The sequence below is a fragment of the Pygocentrus nattereri genome, chromosome 11 (assembly GCF_015220715.1).
Source record: "Pygocentrus nattereri isolate fPygNat1 chromosome 11, fPygNat1.pri, whole genome shotgun sequence".
Lineage (NCBI taxonomy): Eukaryota > Metazoa > Chordata > Actinopteri > Characiformes > Serrasalmidae > Pygocentrus > Pygocentrus nattereri.
The window spans coordinates 25,237,522-25,254,335 of NC_051221.1; the positions used below are offsets into that span (position 1 = coordinate 25,237,522).

The 16,814-nt window shown below is 37.0% G+C and overlaps 1 protein-coding gene across 2 annotated transcripts in view; it reads right to left on the minus strand.

Moving 5' to 3' along the window:
- Positions 1 to 1,476: 1,476 nt before the first annotated feature.
- The window catches only part of dapk2b (death-associated protein kinase 2b), a 28,616-nt gene continuing 13,278 nt past the window's right edge, over positions 1,477 to 16,814 (minus strand). Inside the window, exons 4-12 of one of the 2 annotated variants that reach the window (XM_017708357.2) lie at positions 13,638 to 13,776; positions 9,758 to 9,887; positions 9,507 to 9,555; positions 9,376 to 9,402; positions 8,612 to 8,764; positions 7,810 to 7,855; positions 4,593 to 4,682; positions 4,324 to 4,383; positions 1,477 to 3,593 (exon numbers count right to left, since the gene is read on the minus strand). In XM_017708357.2, coding sequence (XP_017563846.1) covers positions 3,468 to 3,593; positions 4,324 to 4,383; positions 4,593 to 4,682; positions 7,810 to 7,855; positions 8,612 to 8,764; positions 9,376 to 9,402; positions 9,507 to 9,555; positions 9,758 to 9,887; positions 13,638 to 13,776 — 820 coding nt within the window. In that variant the 3' untranslated portion in view covers positions 1,477 to 3,467. Of the gene's footprint in view, positions 3,594 to 4,323; positions 4,384 to 4,592; positions 4,683 to 4,924; positions 6,170 to 7,809; positions 7,856 to 8,611; positions 8,765 to 9,375; positions 9,403 to 9,506; positions 9,556 to 9,757; positions 9,888 to 13,637; positions 13,777 to 16,814 lie in introns of those variants that run through there. The other variant, XM_017708356.2, reaches the window with a different exon arrangement.

Genomic DNA, 16,814 nt, shown 5'->3' on the forward strand with positions numbered 1-16,814 from the left:
AATTACCAATCAAGAACAAATTATAGGGGTGTTATTGATGAGATTAGATATACGTTCAAGGAAAAAGTCTAATTAAAATAAGTGACAAAAATGAACATGAGTCTTGTAAAGGAAGCCTGCAAGACCTGGTAGACCACCAAACCTGTTACCATCAGATAAAGTGCTTAAAGCTTTCATCTTCGAGAGAGAAGGAAAAATTATGCTCCACTTACCTGAAAAAAGGCCGAATGCACTAAATGCTGAAATTTGATTTGATACTTAGTTGTAGATGTTGCTGTGTGGTTTTCTGTTATTTTATGCTTTTTTCTTAACACTGAAAAATGAATAACTTGTACTTAATGGCTGTTTTGGCTGGAAAAGAACTTCTTTCTGCAGACCTCCTAGATGCCATTCCACTGGTGGACTGAAAAATGACTCATTTAAAATACTATAATCAATTTTTAACGCTGTAACGCTGTTAACAGATTAACTAAAACACTCTTGGCTCTCTGTGTGTGATATTTTGTTGCACATTTGACTTTCTACAAATCAAAAATGATTATCACATTTTAATAGGTATAAATATTGTTTGATATTGTATGAATTTTATATTGCCTAGGTACCAAAATCATACACCAAGTTAATGCTACACTGGCTCTGAGTAGAAGCTGTCCTTTTTTTCTTGTGGTAGAATAATTTTCCACAGCCAATTCCTAAACTTAACCATGACAGGAAAACCAGCTAAACTGGCCACAGAGGAGCTTAACTGTGCGAATTCTGTTGATGCTGCTGCATTTATGCTTAGCCACTGTTTAACATCCTAAGATTAGTGGCACTCGCAGACTTCACAACACCCACCTAGTTTCTCTGTATTAGTGTAATACATTGGCTGGGACAAAGTGCTACTTGGCAATGATCACAATGAAAGAAATAATAAAAAGTACAGCAGAGGATAAGGGGATTATTGAAATATGTGGGGCAAGAGTCTGGAACAGAACTATAAATTTTTAGTGGACAAGACTGGCAAGAATCAGTTATTTCAAAGGGGTAAAACTGCTGAGCATGACTGGGTTTGATTGCTGAGTGTGTGTCAGTGTTATTTCACAACAGCCTTTCAGCTTCATTACCTGCAAAGCTGCACCATTACCAAGGCATCTTCTGTTACATGGCACTAACAAGGATTTAGCAAAGTTCAGGATGCCTTTTCAGTTGCTTAACTTCACCTTAAGAACACCTCTGGAAATGGACAAAGGCAAAGAGCAAAAGTGCCTCTACATAATCTAAAAGTATGTCTTGGGACCAATACGTTTTGCTGCTCCAGTGCCCTACATTTGCTTACAGCCAGTAGTTTATTTGGTTCACGTCAGGTTTTGTCTGCAATTGCTTTCAGCTTAAATGAGCTCAAACAACACTACTCTTGTGGTAAGTTCTAACTGCCCAATCAAAGAGGCAAAAATCAGACAACTCTACAGACATCCAGAGAGAACCACTGACAGCGACTGTAAAAGCATTCACTTTTATTCATCGTTCTCTACAAAACATACATCATTAGCAACTCACTTTTTTGCTTCCATGATGGCTCCCTTACAATCTCATTTCATGAGATAAACAAACAAGAAATCAAATAAATATATTAAACATTTATTTTTGTTTGTTTGTACAAAATAAGGGTCTTTTTTCACAGATAAACAGCCCAAAGACAATTTAATTAGTTATCATTATCACTTTACACATGCTGCATGCAGTAACAAAAATATGAAACTGTATTGGTCAGGAAAGAGCTTAAGTGAATATTACCATGCATTGGCCATTTAAACATAATTCAATTAAAAAAACAAGGTAAACTCAGAAATAAGCTTGAAATAAACACAAGAAAAAAAAGTCACCCATAGTCAAAACGGATTCATTTCAGTGTTAGAGCACTTAAATACTTTTAGAGACAAGATGACAAATGCGAACAGCATTGCCTAAAACTGAAACTGATAATGTCTGACTAATGCAGTAAGAAATACACACCTTCAACACACAGCCAAACCTAGTCCATGGAACAGCTTGATACTGTATAAGGAAGCTGTTTGTGAATTTGTCTGATGTAAAATCATTGATAGAACAGCGAGGCGCTGAATTTTTTGTATTTTTTTTAATATATGTATTGTGCTTCCTCTCTAAAAACACAAAACACCTCATACCCAGAATGGCATTAAAGAGATAAAAATTCTTGCTACGTGTATAAAATACCTTATAATGACATTTACGATGGCCCACTAAACTGCTGTTACTGCACTACTAAGGTGAGGCCAGTTTTTCAGGATGGCACGATAGTTAAAACCAATATTAGAAATAATTTAACTACCACTCTAATTTCCACTATTGTGAGGTGGCCTTTGTTTTGCTTCCCAAAGTGTATGAGGTAGCACATTGTTGCCCTGATTTCAAAATTATGGATGACACATTTTCTTAAAAGAAAGCATGGTTGACAAACCTTGCTTCTTGACCTACATCTTTAAAATGTGAAAGAAAGTCAGAAAATATCATATGGTCACACTTTACAGAAGGGCAGCACTCATAAACCTACACAAGTCTTTCATGACAACTAACATAAATCTATATAGTCATTTATAAGCACTTATTTCAACGAGCATCAGATTTCATATTGCTTACTGTGGTGAAATTACATCAAAACTGACAAAAGCATGACAAAACTGACTAAAGATTACAACTGACACTTGTTGGAATAAGCCTTTATTCACATTAATGTAGGTTCACGTCAGTTCTTGTATAAGCCTAATGCACAGGCCTGTAGTCTTAGGAATGCTGCCGTTCAGTGTAGTGTTACCTATTGTGCAATACCCAGTAATGTTAGACTGTCAAACTCACCTCTTGGTTTGTTTGTAAATATACTAAACACTACTGAAACTGTCCCACAGAGAACTTTTAAGACAAAAAATCTAATTAACTTACTAGTAACATATCACATACTTCAACAATTAAGTTGGGCAGTTTGTAAAGAGCATATAAAACAAAATAAATGCAAAATATCATGGCACATATTAAGACAACAGGCACTTTTAAAGATAGTAGAATGGAAAGTCCCAGTGCTCATAGAAAGGGATAGTTACTTAAGAGATTTCTATGGTTAACATTGCACTCATGGACTTTATAAGCAGACAAGTAAAAATCCTCTCTCTTTACCCTTCCCCAATAAGTGCATGAGCGTTTTTGTGCACAGCTTTAAAAACATACTATTTTAATACCTGGCACTTATTGCATCACTGTTCTTGACACTGTTATTTGACAAACATTTGTATGTATGAGCGTGGCCAGGGCATATGTACATTACTTATGACTCAGCCGCTCTTATAAAACACATTTCTTTAAAGGGTGTGTACCTGTAAAAGGCACAACCTGGACTATTTTTCACCAGTGTGTTTTGTTGAAGCTGGTGTATCTTTGCTTACAGCAGACCCACTGTCAGTTGCGTAGGAGTTTCAGGAGGTGCTGCTCCTCTTCCTGGTCCTGGGTCTCCTCAGCATCACCTCCTCCTCCTGGTCACTCTCACAGTCCCTCTCAAACATAGCCACTGTGCGCTCCACGTAGCCCTCCTTGGGCCTGTCCTGTTAAGTACAGCAGAAATACTCAGGAATCATCCATTTCTGTAACATCTATAATATACACTACATAGTGGTGTAATGATTCACAAAAAAGTACTTCAGCTCAGACTGATTTTTGAATGAGGCACAATACAGGGTAAGCAATTAGAACAGAGATATTTTACATACCATCGTTAAAGGTGTAGTAAATTACAGCCTGCTTATTCTAAGGAAATAACATGTTGGTAAAATATTAATGTAAAAATAAATTGTAACTATTTTTGGTCCCCATACACACATACATGTTTTAAGTAGACTCTCTGACAAAAATTAAGCACAAAAATATAGGTTATGAACCATTTAATGTAACATTTTACTCCGAGCAATTTTGGACCATTTGTATCAGTCCAGTCACCATGAAATGTTCACACAGTGTACATCCAACTGCCATTTTCAAATAATCTAAAACAAAAAGCCTACTAATGCTACTGAGAGATCTAAAAAAATTTAAAATGCCATCTGAGAACATTTTTGAAAGATGTCTCTAAACAAAAATGGCAGTGATGTGAAAGCTAACTCCACCATTTACTGTAAACAGGATACACCAGCATTTGACTTGACTCGGGTAAAATGTCAGGGCAATTCTCATGACTTTGATGACCTCATATGGGCCCCGGTAAACAGGAGACAGACCAAAATCAGTGAATTATCTTCAGAGGAGAATAGATTAGCAATATATGAATAAAGCACTTACTTGTGGCTTCTTCATCATGCGTGTCAAATGGTTACAGAGCGCTACGATCCTGAAGGAGAACTATTAAAGAGAACAAAAGCATTAATCATACAGTGTACAACACACACACACAGTGTAGCAAAAAGTAGTCTTAACTGTGTAAAAAGGGGTCATGAACCACAATTATATTGCATGTTCAAAGGTTATTCAACAAGCGCTGTACATGATAAAGTAATTACCGAATGCAGATTGTTCAGCACTGTAAGACAGAACAGGATTCAGAGTACTACCTTCCATCTCCGGCGAGCATACTGTCTCCTGAAGTTTTCAATGTTGACCACAGACTGTCGGCGCACCAGAGCTTGTCTAGGGTTCACAGGCTACAGAAAAACATGCAAGAATAACAGCACAGGCTGCTCTGTTAAATCCATAATTAACAAACAATGGCACTACAACAAAATGTATTATCCACTAAAGTGAGTTACTGTATATAATGTCAGACTGTCATTATGTAGTGATGACATAAGAACTAATGGCACAGACAGTCACCACAGCATAGACTGTACATTCCACAAATCCAACATATGACTATATCACAGATAGCAAAGACAGTATAACAACCTTAAGTCAAAAGGAAATTACGTTTATTCCAATCCTTCATTCAGTGTAGAAAGAAATGAAATCACTGTGAATATCAAACAGTGCTTGACAACAAAGAAAAATTCCAGGATCTTAAAATTAATTATACAAATGATAGTGATGTTCATAGGAAAACTCTAAGTAACTACACTGAAAATATCTACTTGATAACAAGCATGACATGTAAGAAAGAAAGAAAGAAAAAAGAAGTCAAGTAAATTACAACAGATAACCAATAACGCAGCTATATTTAAACACTTCTCTAGCAATTAACTGTAAACTCAATTAATAATCTTTAAAAATTGCCTTTGGAAATGGTCTTGTTTTTCTGTGTGCATTAACTTCAAATATTAATAACCAATAAAACTAAGTATAAACAACATATAAACAATAATGCAAATTGAAAACTCGACATTTTAGCAGTGCCTAATGGGCATATTGCACAAAAAACAGAAAAAGAAATATCCATACATATACTGAACCTCAATAAATAAACTGTTCAGGATCTAAATCAAGAATTTGCATAATAACATAAAATTGCATGGAACTGCATGCAAATCTCCTAAAGTCCTCCACACCTCCATCAGACAGACTCTGAGTTGTTATCTGTCTGAATCCTGATGCACAAGTCTCCTCCACAGGCCCTGCTCAGCAGCTCTTTTAAAGCCTCATTGACCTCGTTGTTGAGGGCAAGTGAGGAGCACTGTGTTCCATTCTCAACTATACCTATGGAGCCCATCACTTCCTGTAGCCAGCGTAGCTCTGCATCCAGCTCCTGTCTAAGAGAGCTCAGGTGGGCCTGATGCTCCAGATAGCGGTCACTGATGCTGGCCAGATTGGTATCTGCTGCTTTCAGATCATCCTGGATTCCCCTCCTCAGTTCCTCAATATTCCTAAGCTCATAACGGACCCGCGAGAGGCCCTGATGCATACTCTCATTCTCTTCTTTGTACCAGGCCTCCTTCTCTGTATAGATGGAGAGTACAGCTTCAATGTCCTCCTGTATGGACTTCCGTTTTTCAGTCACCTTTTCCAGGCTGGTCTCCAAGAGAGAGACGTCCTCCATCACACGAGAAAAGCGCTCAAAGTTGATGTAGGTATTGTTAGGTGGAATGCTGGAGTGAGAATGGATGGTGTACTCTTTCAAGCGTTTGGTCTTCAGCTGGCATAGTTCACTCTTTCTGCGGGTTTCTGGGGCTGAGCTGGTGTCTTCTACATGCTCACGGGACTTCAGACATAGGAACCAAATGGAGACTGAGTAAGTGCATGTCCTGTGCACCTTTTTTTGGTCAGTCACTGCAGTCACACAGTGGGTTCAGGCTGCACACTCATAAAGGTTAGTTTTATGTCATTAGACTATAAAGACCACACTGGAGTCAGCTTACTCTTCAGTCCATGCCATTAGTGTTTACCAAACAGTGAAGTACTTGATGCAAAAAAACACAGGCATGAAGGTGACCGGTAGTCTTCCAACAGGATAAATTCCAAATTTCATATACAGAAATATTAGATTTGATTTTATTTGGCTTCTAGTAAAATAGATGTTGCTACTCTAGGTTTAGTTAGTTTATGGGTGGTTCTTGTGGCATTAAGGGTAATTCCATGATTGGGTTGTCATATGTATCCCACTGATATTACATTTACAAACATGTATGTAAAAAAAGGTAAAAGACATTTCAAACACAGGTGGTGTCCTTTAACAACAAGCCATCTGCATATTTCAGATAAATAACTTAAAACATTAATAAAACCTATCTACACTTAGAAGGTTTTCCCTTATTTAGTTACTATAACAATGGTTTACCTAGAAATATGATCTGCAAATATACTTCAAAAATATTTTAACATCTTAAACATAATTTAACATCTCACAATTCAAGCATCCCTTTCCATTTGTCATCCAGTTTAAGTTACGAAAAAATGTTGTGTCTCACAACATGTAGCTAACCTTATCAGAACACATTCACCCCTATAAAAAACATGGAATATTCCACAAGTCACAAGTTCAACAGGAATTAGCATCATCCAAGTGTCCTGAAGATCATGGAAAGAAGAAAATAAAGTAAATCTCATTCATGTTCTGTACTTTTAATGATGTGTGATATTGAAGGACAAGGTAAATATGCTAAATATATGCTAAAACCCTGTTACTCATTTAAGCTGTTGTAAAAAAAATAATAGATCTTGTTCCTGTGAAGGCAAGACATGGGTTTTAAATTGGTAAGTGCCAAGGAGAATGTCAAAGGGGAATTCCACAAATTTTTGGTGGTGATAGGAACCAGGGGCCACAGTGTCTTCAGGGTTTTTATTTGTAATGTTTTTGAAGATAAAGCTTAGGTTTTCTTTGGGGACTTTGCCTTACAGTGCCATGCCTGAACACATGCCTGCGTTTTTAAAATATATTTTATTCCTAAACTTTCTTGTAAACCTATCAAAATATTCAGGTGTTAGGGAGCATATTTGTAGCCATGTAAAAATGTAATACGTTTTGTGGTATAACTTTTAGAAACATTAAAAACATCTGGTTCCTATCATTACTTCTGTGAATAAATCTGACTTAAACCAGGTATTTAGGTATGACCACGTTTAGTCACACATTAAAATGAAATTAAACCTGATTTCAATACAATACCAAGAAAATACTGCATAGTGTGTGAGGTGGTTTTGACACAAAGCAACATTTTTTGGTCTGTGGTGATGCATTCTGTCTCTGCTATGCGACATAGAACAATTCACAGTGTCCAATAGCAGCAGTCAGGCATCATCCAGTGCTGTTACTGCCTTACAATGGTCAGTAAACACACTAATAACAAACCACACAAACACTTAAATACATGCTGTCACATGCACAGTCATCCAGATGGTTACCTGTATCCATGGGTGGTTCAGAGCACCTTCTATTGTGAGCCTCTTTCTGTAGAGCAAACAAAGACAAAGTAAAAAAAAAGAAAACACGAGTGGTACAAGAACATGTAGAACGCCCCTTTTACATCTAATGCAATTCATTCATGTCCAAACACATATTTCCTCTGGGCAAGATGATTTAATCTACAATACATTCACTCCACTGTTCTTTTCTGGGTTAATGATGTAACAGTGACATGTTTCAGCCCATCCTCGAAAGGGAAAAGAACAGTGGAAGCCTGACTGATATTTAGTAATAGCTTGGTCCAATCCCATTTCACGCTCCCCTGCCCATACCCCTTAGCCCTTAGGCCATCCGTTTTGCGTGTTTTAGCCTAGGGGTAGGGTGTCCCAATTTTGTTGAGACAGAGAGGTAGGGCGAAAATGTTTCTTTGTAAAAAATAAAAAACACAACAACCAATGTATTATAGTCCTTTTCTTCATAACATGCATAAAAATTGCTAGGAGAAAGCTTATATCTTAGTAGCTTGCTAGCTTAATTTTCACGTTTCACCTTAAATGGTGCAGCAGTTCTGATGTCTAAGGCACCAGAATGTAACGTCTGCATCTTTTAAGGTGGAGCAGGAAAAATCGAACAAGAAGCAAGCGAACAGCTGACTTCAGCTTTAGGGCAAGGTGACACTCGAAAACAAAGGGGTAGGGATAAAAATAAGAAATGGAATAGGGTCCTTGTCAACAGGTTTACTTTTGTGCATGTTGAAGTTGACCTTGTTTTGTGCAGCGTTTCCTTAATTTAATGTCTCACCTGGTGTCTTTAGTCAGCAGCTGTCTGATGAAACTCTTAGCCAGCTCACTGGTGCTGCCAAAGTATTCCTCATCAAACTCATAGTTCACTGCAGAAATGTTTGCCATAGTCTCTTGTTTAGACTCGCCCAAAAATGGGGAAGCACCACTCAGTCTGCAGGGGCAAAGAAAAAAACACAGACCTTTTAGCTTTCAGCCAAGGCAGAGCCAACTTTATCAGACGCTATTACTTTAACACATGCCTTGCTTGTAAATTTTATTTACAATTTCAGTGACATTATTTTATGTCAAATATACTTTTAGAAATAAAAATGTACAGTTTTAGGAAAAGCCTTAAATTATTATAGAAGCTTTACATTATGTGGCTGTTCTTCAGACTTTTCATATCCCTTTTATATCGTTCTTTAAAAAAAATGGTTCCTTTCCCTGAAAAAAAAAGTGGTTCTTCTATGAAATCACTCCAAAGACCCTTTGAAAAATGTGCTTCAACTCCAAAGTGTGCTTCAACCAATTACATGTTTGTATTCTTATTACTCCAGCAAAGCAGCATTGCACATGCTTAATGAATCAGATTATTTAAAAACAAGACTCTAACACCAAAATCAAGTCTGGTCATGAATTAAAATGTAGGTTGAGGGATTAGTGGGAGTGGAAATCCAATGGATTTCTTTTCAGTCCATATTTAGGAATAATCTGGCTCCAACACACCAGCCCACAGAAATAACACCTGAAAGTGAGAATCCACATTCCCCAGTTCACACTTACAGGATGTATGTGATGACTCCAATGCTCCTGTAGAGGAGGAGGAAAGGGGAGAGAACATAAGATTAAGTCATGGAACTGTACTGATGCCTGTTCTATGCAAAAAAAAGTGCAAGCCAATTAAGAGCACTTACCACATGTCCGATGCTAATCCCAGAGGTTCGTAGTTGACTATCTCTGGAGCTGAAAATGGACCATTACCATAAAGATATTTCACATAACACGACAATGCAAGATGTCTAAAAATGGTGCAGAGTTTCAGCTGTGCAGGATGTGACAGTGCTATTTAACTATTCTATTTAAATGAAGGTGATTCACTCCAAATGTCAGCACAGTACACAGATGATGAATATAATACCTCTTACTCATCCACCTCTCAACTTACACACAAATTCTGGTGTTCCAAAAATATTCTTGAATTCGACACCATCTTCGATCTTATGTGCCAGGCCAAAATCAATAATTTTGATCCGTGGCATCGGGACGTTGTTGTCCAGCAGCATAATATTCTCAGGCTAAAATCCAGAGAAAAGAAGCATTAAAATTTCTATAGAGCAGATATGCAAGTGGCGGACTGATAATAAATGCAACACATGAAATGGGCAAAAACATTTTTTATAATATGGTCACTACCACTATACAAGTGTAAATATAGGCCACTTCTCAAAATAGACTAAATGACATATTCAGTGAACTACTTCATAGGTCTGTTTTGGAAAGAGTGTCCATGTCTTCTCAGTATCTGTATGTTAAGACCATGCTGTTAAGCCAGCCCATAAGCACGTGTGGATGCCCTTGTGGAGGAGCATAGACAGGAGATGCAGTGCTTAGAAAAACAGGATGGAGATTATCAGGCTGAGCAGTGTGGGTTACATCCCACCTCATGTGCGCCTGATAACCTTGCAGTGCCAGAATGCTTGAACTGATGCCAAACAACACAAAGCACACGTGTGAATGTGAGTCCAAATAGACAAAACACTGCTGCTGGTGCTGGTGCTGATGATTACAATGCCTGCTATACATATACATGGAGGCTTTGTTTAATATTTTTTGTTAAAAAGGAGCTAAATATTTTTAATTTGTCTTAAAAAAAAAATATATAAAAAAAAAAAAAAAAATATATATATATATATATATATATATATATATATATAAATTTATATAATATATATATGATTTTCTTAGGGCCCAAACTCAGTTCAGTGTTCTGTGCAGTTCCCTCTGAGTTCCCTAAGCTACAGGTGTTGCTATGCAACAGCGTGCGCAGCAGGACAGATCCTCTAAAAAGGCCAATGCAGAAATGATCTGCTGCCATAGCAACAATTCTATTTCCTATTCCTCCCATCTCCTCATAAGAATGCACAATACAGTATGTGAATGTACAACCCTGTGTCCAAGGAAGATGGGACGCTGTGCAAAATGTAATAACAGAGGGCAATGATGTGTAAATCATTTAAATACTATATTTAACAGGAATTAGTATGAAGACAACATTTTAGATGTTGAAACTGAGACATTTGATTGCTTTTGAAAAGTACATGCCCATTTTGAATTTCATCCCAACATTACATTTCAAAAAAAGTTGGGACAGGAGAAACTGTGTTGCATCATCTCTTCTTTTGACAACACTCTGTAAGCGTTTAGGAACTGGGGAGACCATTTGGTGTAGTTTTGAAAGTTAAATGTTTTTCCATTCTTGCTTGATATAGGATTTCAGCTGCTCAACATTTCACAGTCTCCTTTGTGGTATTTTTCACTTTATAATGTGTTAAATGTTTCCAGTGGGTGACAGGTCTGGACTGCAGACAGGCTAGTTTAGCACCATGCTGTTGTAATGCATACAGAATGTGGCTTGGCAGTGTCTTGCACAAATAAGCAAGGCTTTTTTAGGCTTCCCTAAAAAACGTTGTCTAGATGGCAGTATGTGCTACTCCAAAACCTGTGTCCATCATTCAAGCATTAATGGTGCCTTCACAGACGTGGAAGTCACCAAAGTCATGTGCACTAGTGCACCCTTATACCATCATCAATGCTGGCTTTTGAACTATGTTGGATGAGTTGGATGGTCCCTCTCCTCATTTGCCCACAGCATCTATCATTTCCAAAAAGAATTTAAAATTTTGATTTGTCGAACCAAAGAACACTTTTCCACATTGCTTGAGCTCAGGTCCAGAAAAGGCGGTGGTGTTTATATATGTTTATATATGATCTCTTCTTTGCATGGTTGAGTTTTAACTTGCATTTGTGGATGCAGTGAAGAACTGTGTTTCCACTACAGAATAGTGTCTGCTTTTAGGCAGTGTAGCCTGAACATCACAGCCAGTCAAGACTGGCTTCTAGCTTTGTCCCTTGCATGCAGAGATTTCCCTGGACTCTCTGAATCTTTCACCGATATGTTGTGCAGCAGAATAAATTCTAAATTCTTTGCTATTTTACGTTGTGAAACATCTTAAATAATGCACTTTCACCATGCCAGTGAACTCTTCCCCATATTTGCTTCTGAAAGACTCAGTCTCTCTGGGATGGACTTTTTTTAACCCAATCATGTTACTGGACTATTGGAAATTAACCTAACAACATTTGTCATGTTATTTTTGTACTATTTTAAATTATATATAGAGTTTAAATGATTTGTACATCATTGCATTCTTTATTTACATTTTGCAATTTGGATTTTTTTGGATACAAGTTTGTTAAAATCCTTAATATAACAACTGTTGCAATTGTAACAGGGCAAAAGGCCATTAGAGTACAATGAAAAAGCACCTCATCTGAGATAACATTGGTACTACACACCGGAGCAGGTCTACACTGGAAGTGGTATTCAGGTACAACGCTACAGGTTATCAGGTTGAGTCCTTTCCTTCTCTTTGTACAAATGTTGTCCCTTCTATATGTCAATACTCCAGCTGTTTTAAGAACTTTCAAACCCAAATACTGGAGCTACAACTTTTATGTCGATGAATATCTTTGAAAATTTTGCTGAATTTAATTTAGGATATGTCTGTTTGAATTTTAACAACCTATTCATCAATGAAACCATAAAATGAATACATATACATTTTTGAAACATTTCTTTGTTCAGTTATACTTTCTACCATTGCTTTCACACCTGTGTACATCATTTAGTCTGTCCTTTCCATTCATTCAACCCACTCCTTTCCTTTTATACTACCAAGGAAATCCTTGAACAGGAAGGTGATGCTCCAAGATTCATGACAAATTTCCTCTCAGGACTTGTCACTGTATTGCATTATCACATGCTAAAACCTTGACCCAGCCATACAGTTCTATAATCTAAAACGTAACTACCTTCTTTCTTCAGTAAGCAATGTTCCAGTCTTGCAAAACATAGCCCAACAAGACTGGAACATGTCTTACTATTTCTTTTAAATATCTTTTTTTCATATTCATACAAACATTTGGAACACAACCCCCCATCATATCACACTTGACATTTCCTTTGGTATGTTTTAAACACAAACATCCATATTGAATGCTTTAAGAATAGATCTGTAAACACTGATTTATTTATTAATAATTAATCATATTGCTGTTGTCGGAAGAGAACCTTGCATCTCCAAAATGGTAACTTTACAGGAGAAAGAAAAAAACATACTGTACTTTTAATGTAATCATTGGAACCAGACATCTTTCCATGTCACTTTGGGCCATTTCATTTGGTCTGTTTATCATGAAATTCACACAATGTAAAGGGCAACAGGTCCTTTGAAATTATGTAAAAAAAGTGAAAAATGAAAAAAAAAGAGAGATACAAGGTTTTCTTCCGACAGCAACAATATGCTATGTCTAAGTGCTCCATTCAGGCCCTTCTAACTAATCTGGTCTTGTCTCCTTTCATTTGTGCTTTTGTCAGTTGTTTGATTAATCCTGATGTTAGTCTGCTGCTTACTGTTGAGGTGTTCTGGGTCTGTTGAGGTGTAACTCAGTCAGACTGGTGAACATGGAGCATGTTTTATTACCAGTAACTACTTTCAACATTTTTTTTTATTACCAGTAATTACTTTGAGCATTTTCGTGTATATGCAAATGATCATTCAAACAATCAATAAATAAACTCACATTACACTAACATCCTGACCAGTCAATGTGTGCTGCTATGATAATATGGGGTCTGTGCTCTCAAAAAATAAATAAGTAGAAGTTAGAAGATAGTAGACTAGATAAAATACAACTTAGGTTCTAGAAATACTAGATAATGTACTACAAGTTCATACAAAACAGCACAGTGATAGAGCACATACCTTCAAATCAAAATGTGCAATGCTTTTGGAGTGCAGGTGCCGCACTCCATCAAGGATCTGTTTAAGAAACTCAGTGGCCTCCTCTTCACTGAGAGATTCCTTCTGGGCCAGGAAATCAAAGAGCTCTCCACCGGATACCCTGAAAATACACACAAAATAAACTACAACTATGTTCTCAACACTGTCACACACTCTCAGATGTGAACAGTTTCTGGCTTTTTCATATGCTCTATGTCCAACAGTTTGTAGACACCTGCTCATCAACGTTTTTTTCCCCAAAAAAACAAGGGCATTAATAGAGATTCTGCCCACATTTTGCTGCAGTAACAGCCTCTATTCTTCTGGAGAGGCTTTACACTAGATGTCAGCACACTGCTGTGAGGATTTTATTCTTTTGCATTCTGTTATAAGAGCATTAGTGAAGTCATGTTCTGTTGAATATTAGTACTCCACTCCAACTCATCCCAAAAGTACTGAATAGAGCACCATCACTCAGAAAATGCTGTTTCACTACTCCACAGTCCAATGCTGGGGCTTTACACCCCTTAAGCACAAGCTTCACATTCCGTATGGTGACGTTAGGCTAAGTGGCTGCTCCAGAGTGTCCCATTCTACTGTCAATGCTTTTTATGGAAATTATACATGCTGTGTATGCACAATTCAGCAATGGATGCTCCTTAAAGAAACGTAATTCATTTATTAGAAGGGGTGTCTGGATATGTAGTGTACTTTTTCCGCTGCAGTAAGATACTGTATGTTCTCTTAATATGATTTTTTTTTTTGATTCAATGTAAAGCGTCCTTGGGTTTGTGAAAGGCGCTATTTAAATTGAGTAAAAGAAGAGGTAACAGTATTAGGTAATTAGTATAATATAAAGTTATATGCTTCAGCGTATTCAAAGAGAGGTGAAAAAGAGTCTCTATGAGACAACAGACCAATGTAAAAAAGGAAAGCTGGGTTAAGTACATACTCTCAGTATGAAATCGCATGTTTGATCAACATGCAAATCTTCATACCAATTTGAGCAAATGTCATTTTCCATGGGAGGATTAAGGGATGGAAGAAAAGAAAGCAGGGTTAGACTGAGGCGTGATGTCCCTATGAAAGGCAGTCAAGTGCTTCTGGTTGTAAATTTGATCATTCTATTAAGTTTTATGGTTAGAGACTGATTGGAGACCAGTGGATGAAAACCTTCAAAACAATAAAAATAAGAAACTTGATGTAAACAAATGTTGAGTTCACTTTCCAAAAGCCCATAAATAAAACATGGAAGTTGTCTAGAACAACATTTCAAGGGCTAGAGAAATGTACAAGCTTGTATGAAAAGCAGTATGCACTTGTGCTATTTTGGTAAAACTATTTGTTTCTGGCAGTTTTTAGGTCATTGCAGAAAAGTCCAAATTCAGTAGAAATCAATGTATTTATATAGATTAATGAAAGGATGAAAGGTTGGATAGCAGGGTTAGTATGAAATACAATTATATGAGTGCTATCAGCAGGAAATGCAGGTATGCACTTTAAGTCAACAGCATAGTCGTAATACTATGTTTAATGGTTCGAGCATGAAAAATCAAGCAGTACCAAAATCAGTAGGTTTCAGGGGCAGCAAAGAAGGATAGATCTTTAGGCTAGTTGTTCCAAAGCTACTATTCATTATTCATTATATACTCTGATACATAATATGTAAGGTATATAGTAATAACAGTTAAGATCTGGATCCAGACACAGGCTCTTGTAATTTAAAGTCTTTAGAAAGGTTAGCAGAGTTGGATAGACAAGTGGTATCAGAATGAAATGCAGTTTTTAGATTCATCTTTAATTGAAAGTTTTTTGAAAATTTTTCAACTGGACATATAAAGCGCACTGTCTCCATGTTCACGATGGCCATAATAAAAGTACCAGCATGTGGAACTGCAGCTTTCTGTATGTATTAGTTTGACTGTATAAAAAAACACTATGCTGCCTTTATTACTGGATACACTTCAATAGCTTCTGATCAAGAATGTGTACATAATTAGAACAGAATTCAGATTTCTAAGGGATTATTATTGATTTGCTTAATTAGCTTTGCTATATCATATTTTTTACATGTTAAATAAATATAATGTTAAAAAGAACAAGAATAAGGGGCAGAAACAGATGTTTTTTGTGTAGGCATTGAAGGGTTAAAGAACAAGACGTTGGTTTGGAACGACAATTTACACTGTACATGCACACAGAGGTCACGCCTTGCAGGCTAGGCACGCATTCACTGACCAGACTTTCTCACCATCTATGTTTCACTCTCTGCAAACTCATATTAGATGAGAAACATGTACTTCCTCGACTACACCATGAAACAGCTTTCAACCACAGAGTTTACTAGTACTTCAAAGTAAGCAACATCATACCAAGCTCAGATTATCTTAAACTGCAAAAATACTGCACCTTCTCCCTCATACTTCCGTTCTCTCTCAACCTCACTTATAAGATGCAACTACAATACAGTATAATACAGAGGTACTATCAACTCAGTTGAACAACACTATGTCAGTTTGCTGCCTTGCTGGTGGCTCCATGTAGATGTTTTTGAACTTAAAGATGAGAGCAGATAACTGCCTCTGACAGTTTGTGCCATTCACCAACAGTCCTGATTGAATTCAGCCAACAATTAGACCTAATTGGATGCCCATGCTTCCATGCGCACATTAGTGCATGAACAAACCCACACAAGGCCTCGCAGTGATTCCAGAGAACTAACACACACAGCATGCAAAAACATACAGCAAACAGATACTGAGTCATGGGGAGTCTGAAAAAGATACATGCAGGCAAGCACAGATATACACACACACACACACACACACACACACATAAACACCCCAACTTTCAGCTCACTACCATCAGAAAGCAAGAGCAAGTGTCATTGATGTACAGCAAATACAATATTCATCAAATTAAACTTTCACCAAGCATTCAGACTCTCTCTTGCATTTTGTACAGCCAGTATCACAACACACAATATGCTTATCATAGCTTTAAAGCTTGTAGTAGTGCTGTGCAGTATTAACAATATTCAATATCACAGCATTTTCCAAACTGCAGTTAAGCATTTTACCTATTAACTTTTGAACTAATGTCACAATCAGTATTGCTGTGTAGTATCAGTACTGTTATATCAAGATGATATATCACCCC